This window comes from Diplotaxodon limnothrissa, linkage group LG4 (genome assembly GCF_057381915.1).
Source record: "Diplotaxodon limnothrissa isolate DT_005_m linkage group LG4, D_limnothrissa_male_GT1.1, whole genome shotgun sequence".
NCBI lineage: Eukaryota > Metazoa > Chordata > Actinopteri > Cichliformes > Cichlidae > Diplotaxodon > Diplotaxodon limnothrissa.
The window spans coordinates 11,961,601-11,974,028 of NC_140599.1; the positions used below are offsets into that span (position 1 = coordinate 11,961,601).

General features: G+C 38.0%; 2 protein-coding genes across 2 annotated transcripts; both read right to left on the bottom strand.

The window, feature by feature from the left end:
- Window positions 1-3,609: 3,609 nt before the first annotated feature.
- Window positions 3,610-6,278, bottom strand: LOC146633365 (GTPase IMAP family member 7-like). The gene is made up of 2 exons (XM_085352190.1): window positions 6,104-6,278; window positions 3,610-4,478 (listed from the first exon to the last, which is right to left on the bottom strand). The coding sequence occupies exons 1-2, from the start codon at window positions 6,159-6,161 to the stop codon at window positions 3,610-3,612; spliced, it is 927 nt and encodes a 308-aa protein (XP_085208316.1). The 5' UTR covers window positions 6,162-6,278.
- Window positions 6,279-9,221: 2,943 nt separating this feature from the next.
- LOC146633366 (GTPase IMAP family member 7-like) lies at window positions 9,222-12,406 on the bottom strand. Its single transcript, XM_085352191.1, has 2 exons — window positions 12,349-12,406; window positions 9,222-10,177 (listed from the first exon to the last, which is right to left on the bottom strand). Exons 1-2 carry the CDS (start codon window positions 12,404-12,406, stop codon window positions 9,222-9,224), a joined length of 1,014 nt encoding a protein of 337 aa, XP_085208317.1.
- Window positions 12,407-12,428: the final 22 nt, after the last annotated feature.

Sequence of the window (12,428 nt, forward strand, 5' to 3'; positions counted from 1 at the left end):
ACTAGGAGGACAATAGAGAATAGGAAGTACCCTCAAAACTGACATGTCTCATTATAGCCTGCAACATCAACAGCTTCAGAAAAATTCTACTGCGTACACAGAAATATATTTTAAATAAATAGATCTTCAGGGTAAAATGACCCGAAGGACTTACTCTTGTCATCTTTCTCATCCGTGACTCTCTTTCTTTTCTTCAGGCTAGTTCTTCCTTCTTCCATTTTGTAATTTTAATCTATCAACACAGATAAATAAAAAAGTTTTTTTTTTTCAAATATATGCACCACACTATATGTGGCACTTTTTATATGAGATAAATCTTGCATTTTCTATTAGCTTTTAACATTTTAATCTAATTGTAAGTAATTCTGTTGTTCCTCTGTGGGTGACAGGAAGGAAGGAAAAGCAATGAGACTGAAAACATCTGAATACAAAGATGAAGACTCTTACCACGTACTTTTACCCATATTATCCATATAGCTTAGCCGTTTAGACTTAACTGCTATCACTATCCAAATCAACAAATCTACTGTATACACAAATGCCCCTTATATAGATATGTGTGTGTGCATGTATATGTATAAACAAAGTTACATTCTGTAATTACAGTAACACTAAGGTCTATAACATCAGAAACCACAGGAGAGCAAATAGACAGCACATCTTTGCACAAGTTCTAGCAATCATACATCCGTTATCCATGTATAAAAACACTATATATTACTTAAAAAAAAAAAAAAAGAACAGAGAGGCGAAACACCAGAATAGGGACTTACCTGTGTCGCCGACTAGATAGCAGATGATGTTCCAGAACAGGAAAATGAAACTTAACTTTTCAGTTACACTGGAAAAAATAAACACGCCCAGTCGTTAAGGTGTGTACATTGACTTCCGGTAAAGACGGCAAGTTTTACAGGTAAGACGATTTAAACTGACATTTACAGTCGCTATTTATATATGGAGAGAAACCTAAAAAAGGGCAAGTGCACGTACGGTATGATTTACAAATGTGTATAATATGTATAATTTTGAGACAAACTTCACACTGCCAGCTTCGCCGAGATCCGCAAACTTGAGCTGTGTTCATGTCCTAGTGTAAAACTGGGACATTTGAGGTTCCTCCGTATACCTGCATTTTGTTTATTTATTTATTCAAATAAAGTGGTCGTCCCTTTTTCTAAATACAGCAGAAAATATAATTTACCAATTACAGACAGTACACAGTTGCCTATATAATAATCTGCTGCTGCATGCTGGACGATCTTCCGCTGGGAAAAGTCAGTCAATGCGCGGTTGCAGAACACAATGGATGCACATCACTGTGGATCATCCTCTGGAGCAAACATATGCTAACTAATCTCTTTATATTTCTGAATATAAATATAATCCAGGTAACGTGGAATAACACTGATGTTAATTGACCTTTCTCTACTTAAAGCAGGCTAACATTAATGTTAGCATAATAAATAACTAAGGACATTTGAGTGTGTAACAGGTGAGTGTCTGTAATTGGTAAATCTATGTTTTCTAGTAAAGTGGCCAAGAGCTATTCTGTTTATTTAGAAAAGAAACGTCTGGAAGTGATAGCAGTTATGTAAAATGAACTGTTGTGACCGGTCAGAATTAGCTCATGATAACTTCATAAATCTTGCCTTTTAGTTATTTAGGAGTTAATTTATTTAATAGTAATAGTAAAGGAGGGGCAAGATGTCTAGGCAGGATGGCACACCTCTTCAGTGAAGTAGGTGAAATTCTCCTATATGTAAATGGAATTAACAAAATATCCACAAAAACACTTAAAAACTATTTATATGCATCATTGCCTCTTCTAAGAAAACAAACAGAAGCTGAGTTTTACAAGTTTTATAGTAGAAAAACTATTAAAAAACTGTGGCAGTACAGTGTGCTGATTAGAAATGATTGTGTGGTTCTTTCACCTATGCTGAGCCACTACACAGACTCACCTACTGAGTTTCACTTTAAACCCTGACTGTACTCATTTTACTTTCACCCACAATCAGAACAGAAAATAGTTATTTTTTAAAATTCTTTTTCACTGCATTTAAAGCACATCCATTAGAATTAAATCCGAAAATGTTTTATTATCATGTACTAACCGTATTTTATTCTTATATTAATATAATATACCATGGTTCAGTTACCTTTGTACAAATATGATTAGTTGAATTGTGCTTTAAGGAGATTATTTTTACTTTCATACTTTGAGTACATTTCAGAGCCTGTACGTTTTCACTTTTACATTATGGAACGCTATCACGTTAATACCAGAGGATGCTCGGTACTAGAGTTGGATGTCTCGAGACCGGTCTTGGTCTCTAGACCACGTGGTCTTGTTCTTGTCTTGTCTCGACGGACTTTGGTCTTGGTCTTGTCTTGGGCTAGGATCCCTCGGTCTTGTCTTGGTCTCGCTGTCTCGGTCTTGCTGTCTCAGCTCGACATAGTGGTTGGGAGAATTGGAGTCAACAGTATCCATGACACACAACATAACGTTCGATAATGTGTCATGCACAAAAGCATCACCTCTAAGAGCCGTGCTTACAGAGTGCTTTGTAGTGAATCAGAAGAGTCGACTCCTATTGAGCGAGAGCCGGCTCCTCACTTAATTTCCTTTCGCTGCTCAGCTCTCACACAGTGGCTCAGCTATGCTACAAGCAATATATATATATTTTTTCAGCTCCAAGCTGGACACACGACCTGAGAGATCTACTGTTCACTGAAACCACATCAGGAATGGTCTCGGTGGAAAAGATGGCTGTCAAGATGTCATTTTTAAAGAAGGAAAAAAATCTAAAAAAGACTGAGGTATGCCAAATTACACAACAACTGGACAAATGGAAAATCAGTGGCAACTGGTCATATGAATGAATCCAAAAGTGAAACTCCTGAGTTAAATCATTTGAAATTTGAACACAGAAAAGTACCATCAGATTTGATCCATCATGTGTCAATGTGTCAATCAGTGCTTCATTTTATGACACGACAATGATTCCAAACACACTGTTATTCCAGAAAAAGCATACCCGGATAGAAAAACACAATAAAACATTATCAGTCATGGACCGAGCTCCCCAGAGTCTGGACCTCAACTTCATTGAAGCAGTGTGAGATCATCTTCACAAAGAGCAGAACAAAAAGCGGTCAGCATCCAAAGACAGCTTTAAACATTCTTCAAGAAGCCTGCAGAACTATTCCTGAAGACTACTTAAAGAAATGAGAACAAAGCTGCATAAGAGAGTTCAGACTGTGTCGAAGAAAAAAGGTGGTCGTACCAAATATTGATTTTAAAACCCTGTATTGTATTTCCATGTATATGTCCGCATATCCTTGCATTTACTTTTTTTCCTAGTAAAATATAAAGAAAAAGTGGTCGGCCGAGACTTTTGTGTAGTACTTTAAATATTGTTTTCATTAGCATTTTTACAGTTCTGTTATCTGATTAAATATGAGATCAATGAGATGATATCAGATGACTATATTTTCTAACTATGGACAGAAAAATTTGTATGAAAATTATTTTTGTTAATTAAATCACTTCGATATATCATCTGTCACACATTTGAATGATAAATCACTAACACAGTAAAAGCTCATCTATTTCTTTTTCTTCAAAGACACCCCAAGATTGCAACATAACAGTAGACACAATACAGCCAGTAACAGGATGCTCTTCATGAGGTAGGACATGCTGTACAACTCCCTCTCTGCATCTTTTCTTGCCCTTTCCTCCTCTTTTCTCCACAGCTTTGTCTTCATCTTCTTTAGCTCTTCATCCTTGTAATGCTCCCTCAGATTTCCCTCCTTTTTGCTGATTTCTTCATCTCTCTCTGCAAGGATGCTTTCCTGTCTTTTTCTGATTTTCCTCTCCTTCTCAGGATACAGCTCTGTCTTGTAGTAACTACCTCCATTCAGGGCCACCAGGGTCTCGATCTTCTCCATAAAAGTTGTGACCTGCTTCTGGTCCTCCGGGGTTTTGTTGTTGAAGACGTGGAAGCCACCGCTACACTTGCGTATGAAGTTGCGGAGGTTCTCGTCACTCTCAGTAATGATGCTGTTTATTGTTTTGTCTTCCAGGCGATCCCCGTGGGTGAACAGCACGATGGTGTAGTCCCACACTCTTGGGCCAAACTTTGCTTCAATCAGCGTGTGGGTGTCTTGGTCTTCCTGAGTCAGCCTTCCTAAAGGAATAACATATGCAAAGACGTGGGGTCCTGGTTCCTGGAGTTTCAGGCGTTGAAGAATCTCTCGGATGATGTCCTCCTTGTTGCTTCCCTTCTCGAAAAGCCCAGGTGTGTCAATCACATCAACAGGTACATCTCCAACCACCGCGGACTCTTTTTCACAGTGAACAGTGATGCTGACCAGCTTCATCTCTGAACAGAACACCATTTTATTGAGGATGGTGTTCCCACTCGAGCTCTTGCCTACACCACATTTTCCAAGAAGCATGATCCTCAACGGCTCTGTCAACCCAACAAAAAGCATTTTTAAACACTATTCAGAGTTCATGAAAGTCGTTGTGCCCTTCATTCTGACTTCTGATATTATTATTGTTTATTTGTAGAAATTCGTGGCTTTCACATATTAGCCCAGACTGTTGCATCCCAGGGCACAAACAGTATGAACTTTTTTATTATGTTTTTACATTGTGGCAAATGCAAAGCATTTTGGCATTTGTTGATGAATAAAATAAAAAGTAAAGTAATACACTGTATGTTGTCTCATGTTAGCATTTGTGGCTTGTTTTGTTTTTATATGCCTTTTGAAATATTTTTTTCTTATCTTACTTTTTCAGAAAATAGATGCCTACTAATCTTTTGTTAACAAGTTGCACCTCAACCAGAAACTTCTGGTAGTCATCAACAAGTGTGTGGCATAATGTTTAACCGTTCTTCTTTGCAGAACTGGTACAGTTTATCAAAATTATTTGCTTTGTTGGCAAAGAACCGGGTTTTAAGCTTAGTCCTGTTGTTGGAGACTGAAAGTCTATGATTGAGATGCAACTTGCTCAAAAACGCCCATCCCACCTTCTTCAAATGCCACAAGAATGGTGTCAAACGTTTGCGCTGCAAACATTTTCTTTTGTGCCACTATCATTTTAAATATATTAATAAAGGCTTCTAGAGGTCATCAGAGGTCAACCATTCATGTGATGAAAATTTCCAAAACATTGGAAATGTTTCTATGCAGGCCCTTAATGAAGGTCTTAAGGTCTGTTGCATCATCTTGTGTGGGTTAAAGGTATTCTGTTTATAAATAGCCTATAATTAAATGAAGTGTTTTTAGCTCAAATGAAAAGGCTGCGGATCACTAACTATCAATGCTTCATAACATTATATTACTCCAGCAAATAATTTTTTTCTCTGACAGAATGCATACTTTATTTTAACTAATATGTGTTAACCTAGTTTTTTACTTTTAAGAGTGTGATAATGATAAACAATATCCAATAGTGATATTATGTTTCACAACCTTTTCACAGGTTAGACCACCAGTAAAGAAAGGGGCTGAATGACCTTAGGTGACCTCTACAAAAGTGGGAATAAGGAGCACGAGAGTGAGATGGAGACATTAAATGAACATTAGAGGCTAACAGTACTGTAGCTTAATTACACATCTCAAAATCACTGTTGGCTAACTTGGTGTAGGTGTGTTAATTAAACACACACACACTTACAGGAAGAAAGCAGATAAAAAGAGTCACTGCCATTTTGGAATTTTATTTTTATTAAAGTACTGTAAAAAAAAATTAACATATCATATTAATTATATTATCTGGTTTTGTTTTCTCCCCATTGTAATGTCATATTGTATATATTGGCTTCCATCTTCAAACATCTGAAACAAGCCCTATAAACTGCAGTAGCCAACAGCTCAGCTAAAGCACCAGTATGACTCACACTGCTCTCTTTTTCTTTCTACATGTGTCAGCTGAACAAGGGTAGACACGTGCTTAAGAACATGCTGCGTTAATAACTACACCAACTACACCCACAGGGGAAAAATACATACAGACATACAAAAAATAGAATAAAAACATTAAACTAAAAACTTTTAACTCAACAGCATTTCCATATTTCATACTGACCCCGCTCCTGCTCACTTTCTGCTGGACAAGGTATGCTGTCAGCGGCCTGAGTGCTCATGGTGGACGAAGACAGAAGTATCACCAAAACTGTAGACGTCGGTTAACTTGTCCTCGCTGGCCTGACAGTCCTGATTGAATCTCAAAGCAAGTCTGTCAGGTGAAACTTTTTTTTTACACAGCTTCCTCGGTGCTTTCTGTTTCAAACTGAGGGTGGGGCTCTACAGTCACGTGACCTGCTGGGTGCCCCGCATCCACCAAGTTAAAGTCCAGTCCACATACGCTGAATAATTAGGTCAGCAGCGACAATCGGCCGCAGTCTTATGTCCATAGGTGTTATTTTTCTACCTGTTTCGAGCCAAGAGTATTTCCACCCAGCCTATTTTAAATAAACCTCTGAACTTGGCACTCTACCCGCGTCTTATAGAGAGTCACTGGATGGGACACACCTTTATTGTGCAAGGGATCAAAGATCTGATGACTTCTTGCATAAGAGCTTAATGTGGAATAAAGTTATGATTTCAAATAGAATATCATTACTTTCATTTTGACTGAGAAGTAGACTTTGATTCGTTGGTATTTTATGGTGAGGCTGAGAAGCAATGCAACGAGGAAACAATTAAACTATTACATTTAAGGATACTGCGATTTTTATATCACTAAAACACACGTGTGTTAACACACGAACCGCCTAAAGTGTGTTAAGACAATTGCGCTTTAAAAGTTTGAGAAGCAATACAATGAACGGTCTCAGCGCGCCATCTAGTGGTCAGTATACTTTAATGCTTCATAAAACGTCCTGATCAGGGATAAAGCTTCGATAAATTCACCCCTTTAACAAAATGTAAAATGAAAGTATTTTAAAATGTGCGTATTTACTTTCAGCAATGAAAAGTAATCAACTACACTTACACCGGACCTATGTAGTATTTTGAGAGAACATCAAGTTAATGGTTAATTTTTCAGCTACATTTCAATGAGATATTGTATTTTTAACTGCAACATTTGTCTGAAAGGTATAATCATTATCCAAAGATCAAATGATGCCTTGGTGGCAGTCATTTTTTCATTCATTAATGAATAAATAAAGCACCTTGAGGCGACTGTTGTTGTGATTTGGCATTATATAAATAAAATAAAATTGAATTGAATAAATGAATTTTGTCTCCAAATCCTCAACAAACATTAACAGGATGCAACTAATCTTATTGGCTTGTACTTTATTTTAGGGTTGACTCTGTGATCATAACATTTGCTTTTAAGACACATACAGTTAATATCCTACAAGCCTACATGGAACCTGAGATTATCTGTTAGGTCACTCATGAGGATTTCCTGTTAAAACCTAAAAATGAAAAGTAACAGGGATGATTCAGAGCCCTGCTTATGAAGATAAAACCTTGTTGTCATTTAAGATTCTTTATTAAATAAATTTTGGGGGATTTTCTTTGCCTTGATAATATTATAATAACTGCAGCAAGAGTCCTGACAGGGACTAGAAAGAGAGAGATCATATTTCTCCTGTTTTGGCTTCCCTTCATTGGCTTCCTGTTAAATCCAGAATTGAATTCAAAATCCTGCTCCTCACATACAAGGTCTTAAATAATCAGGCCCCATCTTATCTCAATGACCTTGTAGTACCATATCACCCTATTAGAGCACTTCGCTCTTGCTCTGCAGGCCTACTTGTTGTTCCTAGAGTATTTAAAAGTAGAATGGGAGGCAGAGCCTTCAGTTTTCAGGCCCCTCTTCTGTGGAACCAGCTTCCAGTTTGGATTCGGGAGACAGACACTATCTCTACTTTCAAGATTAGGCTTAAAACTTTCCTTTTTGCTAAAGCATATAGTTAGGGCTGGACCAGGTGACCCTGAATCCTCCCTTAGTTATGCTGCAAAACACATAGGCTGCCGGGGGATTCCCATGATGCATTGAGTTTTTCCTTTCCAGTCACCTTTCTCGCTCACTATGTATTAACAGACCTCTCTGCATTGAATCATATCTGTTATTAATCTCTGTCTCTCTTCCACAGCATGTCTTTTATCCTGTCTTCCTTCTCTCACCCCAACCGGTCGCAGCAGATGGCCCCGCCCCTCCCTGAGCCTGGTTCTGCCGGAGGTTTCTTCCTGTTAAAAGGGAGTTTTTCCTTCCCACTGTCGCCAAAGTGCTTGGTCATAGGGGGTCATATGATTGTTGGGTTTTTCTCTGTATCTATGAAGCGCCTTATGTTGTGATTTGGCGCTATATAAATAAAATTGAATTGAATTGAATAGAAGCTTCCAGTAAATTTTAAAATGCAAATGTAAAGTTATATACACAAAATTTACAATGTTGACAAGTGCTTAATATGCCCACCTCCAGACCAGCATCCAATTTCAAAATGCTTTAATTCCACAATCATTCACCTAAAGAAACACGTAGTGGCTGCAGTGACTCCAGACATGCTCATGGGATGAGTTTGGCATATGCTGTGGGACTTATTGAGCACTTGTGCACACTGTAAGTTTATATTCAGCCATTACTTGAATAAAAGTATAGCCAGAAAAAGCATACCCGGATAGAAAAGCCCAATAAAACACTATCAGTCATGGACTCACCTCCCTAGAGTCTGGACCTCAACATTGTTGAAGCAGTGTGAGATCATCTTCACAAAGAGCAGAACAAAAAGCGGTCAGCATCCAAAGACAGCTTTAAACATTCTTCAAGAAGCCTGCAGAACTATTCCTGAAGACTACTTAAAGAAATGAGAACAAAGCTGCATAAGAGAGTTCAGACTGTGTCGAAGAAAAAAGGTGGTCGTACCAAATATTGATTTTAAAACTCTGTATTGTATTTCCATGTATATGTCCGCATATCCTTGCATTTACTTTTTTTCCTAGTAAAATATAAAGAAAAAGTGGTCGGCCGAGACTTTTGTGTAGTACTTTAAATATTGTTTTCATTAGCATTTTTACAGTTCTGTTATCTGATTAAATATGAGATTAATGAGATGATATCAGATGACTATATTTTCTAACTATGGACAGAAAAATTTGTATGAAAATTATTTTTGTTAATTAAATCACTTCGATATATCATCTGTCACACATTTGAATGATAAATCACTAACACAGTAAAAGCTCATCTATTTCTTTTTCTTAGAAAGACCTGGTATTTTTCCTGGAATAATTGGAAAAATCTTAAAAGACACCACAATCAAAATGATTCCTATAACACAAAGCCATTTAGCTGCTACCCCAAGATTGCAACATAACAGTAGACACAATACAGCCAGTAACAGGATGCTCTTCATGAGGTAGGACATGCTGTACAACTCCCCCTCTGCATCTTTTCTTGCCCTTTCCTCCTCTTTTCTCCACAGCTTTGTCTTCATCTTCTTTAGCTCTTCATCCTTGTAATGCTCCCTCAGATTTCCCTCCTTTTTGCTGATTTCTTCATCTCTCTCTGCAAGGATGCTTTCCTGTCTTTTTCTGATTTTCCTCTCCTTCTCAGGATACAGCTCTGTCTTGTAGTAACTACCTCCATTCAGGGCCACCAGGGTCTCGATCTTCTCCATAAAAGTTGTGACCTGCTTCTGGTCCTCCGGGGTTTTGTTGTTGAAGACGTGGAAGCCACCGCTACACTTGCGTATGAAGTTGCGGAGGTTCTCGTCACTCTCAGTAATGATGCTGTTTATTGTTTTGTCTTCCAGGCGATCCCCGTGGGTGAACAGCACGATGGTGTAGTCCCACACTCTTGGGCCAAACTTTGCTTCAATCAGCGTGTGGGTGTCTTGGTCTTCCTGAGTCAGCCTTCCTAAAGGAATAACATATGCAAAGACGTGGGGTCCTGGTTCCTGGAGTTTCAGGCGTTGAAGAATCTCTCGGATGATGTCCTCCTTGTTGCTTCCCTTCTCGAAAAGCCCAGGTGTGTCAATCACATCAACAGGTACATCTCCAACCACCGCGGACTCTTTTTCACAGTGAACAGTGATGCTGACCAGCTTCATCTCTGAACAGAACACCATTTTATTGAGGATGGTGTTCCCACTCGAGCTCTTGCCTACACCACATTTTCCAAGAAGCATGATCCTCAACGGCTCTGTCAACCCAACAAAAAGCATTTTTAAACACTATTCAGAGTTCATGAAAGTTGTTGTGCCCTTCATTCTGACTTCTGATATTATTATTGTTTATTTGTAGAAATTCGTGGCTTTCACATATTAGCCCAGACTGTTGCATCCCAGGGCACAAACAGTATGAACTTTTTTATTATGTTCTTACATTGTGGCAAATGCAAAGCATTTTGGCATTTGTTGATGAATAAAATAAAAAGTAAAGATTAATACACTGTATGTTGTCTCATGTTAGCATTTGTGGTTTGTTGTGTTTTTATATGCCTGTTGAAATAGTTTTCAAAAAATAGAATTTTGTATGATTAACCAAAATGATCCAGGCATTAATGATTCTTTTACTGCAGAAATTGCTATTACGAAATTTAACTACTAATTTCAGTCATGTTATACTGATATTTTTCTGGTTATTTTCCATAACTTGGTAGCTTTTTGGCAACAGATTCGCTACTGAGCAGAGATCCAAGAGACAACAGGCTCCAGGTGGCCAAGCCGAGACGTGTACGGCGAAAGTCAAAGTTCATTTAGAGAATAGAAAAGAGACTCAAAAAGTGACCTAAAACTATCAAGGTAAATATGTTACAAAATGTGAGAGCTTGAAAATTTTTAGTTATATATAGCAACCAGCTGTACGTTTGTGCCCTATCCTCTCATATAAAAGGCATAAAGAGAACTCTTATTTACAGCTGTGATTAGAAGTTTATATTCACTCATCGTGGGCATGAATATCATGGTAATTTGGGGGCATTTAACTGTTTTTTTAATTGTTCTTTCTCCAAGGTGAAATGATTGTACAGCATACATATTTAAAGTTGAATTTCGTTTGGATTTTCTTGAATCTGCACAGGGTCAAAAGTTTACATACAGGGTCAAATATAAAGGTACATGCCTGCTAATCTTTTCTTAACAAGTTGCACCTCAACCAGAAACTTTTGGTAGTCATCAACAAGTATCAATAAGTATTCCGGCTGAATGTTTGACCGCTCTTCTTTTCAGAGCTGGTTATTAAATTTATTTGGTTTGTTGGCAAAGAACCGGGTTTTAAGCACAGTCTTGTTGTTGGCGACTGAAAGTCTCTGATTGAAGTGCAACTTGCTCAGAGTCATTTAACCAAATACCACTGAGTGTATGTATATATTTCAGTTTCTATGTATCCTTTTCACACAGGGTCAAATATTTAGGTATATAAGCAGGATGCAGATGCAGGCAAAGCAGACAAAAGTAAAAAGACGCCTTTGTTCCAAAGATATGTACACTTTTCACCCTGTGTGGATTGGAGAAAATCCCAAAGAAAATCAGACTTGTACACCTAACTCTTTGTTTGTTTTTAGGTCATTAAAGATGTACAATCATTCCACCCTTGGAAATGAAGAGTCTCTTGGTTTTGTGATGTACAGTTAGATTTGCAATCAGTGATTGGTTTAGCTGTGATGTAGAGTGAGATGAGAAGAGGTAAAAGCAGTAAAAGCAGAACACAGCGGCAGACAACACAGACAAAAGTAAAGAGAAGCCTTTATTATAAAGATACAAAGACTCTAACGAGCAGATAGGTGGGAATAAGGAGCACGAGAAACGAGATGCAGACATTAAATGAACATTGCATCAACATTAGAGGCTAAAAGTGCACTTCTCAAAATCACTGTTTGCTAACTCAGTGTTTGTGTGTTAGTTAAACACACACACACACACATACACACACACACACACACACACACACACACACACACACACTTACAGGGAGAAGGCAGATAAAAATAGTCACTGCAATCTTGTTTTGTTTTTGTTTTTTTATGAAAGTACTGTAAAAAACATTATAAAAGTTCTGTGGTTTTGTTTCCCCACATTGGAAGCTTATATTTTAGAGAATGGCTTCAATCTTCAAACATCTGAAATAAGCCCGATAAACTGCAGTAGCCAACAGCTCAGCTAAGGCACCACTATGACGCACACTGCTCTCTTTTTCTTTCTACATGTGTCAGTTGAACAAAGGAAGACACGTGATTAAGAGCACGCTGTGACAGTAAGAAGGAAACGCCGTCCAACGACACCCACAGGGGCAAAAAAACATACAAAAAACTAAACAGAAAAACATTAAACTAAAAACTTTTAACTCAGCAGCATTTCCATATTTCATACTAACCCTGCTCCTGCTCACTTTCTGCTGGACCAGGTATGCTGTCAGCGGCCTGAGTGCTCATGGTGGACGAAGACAGAAGTATC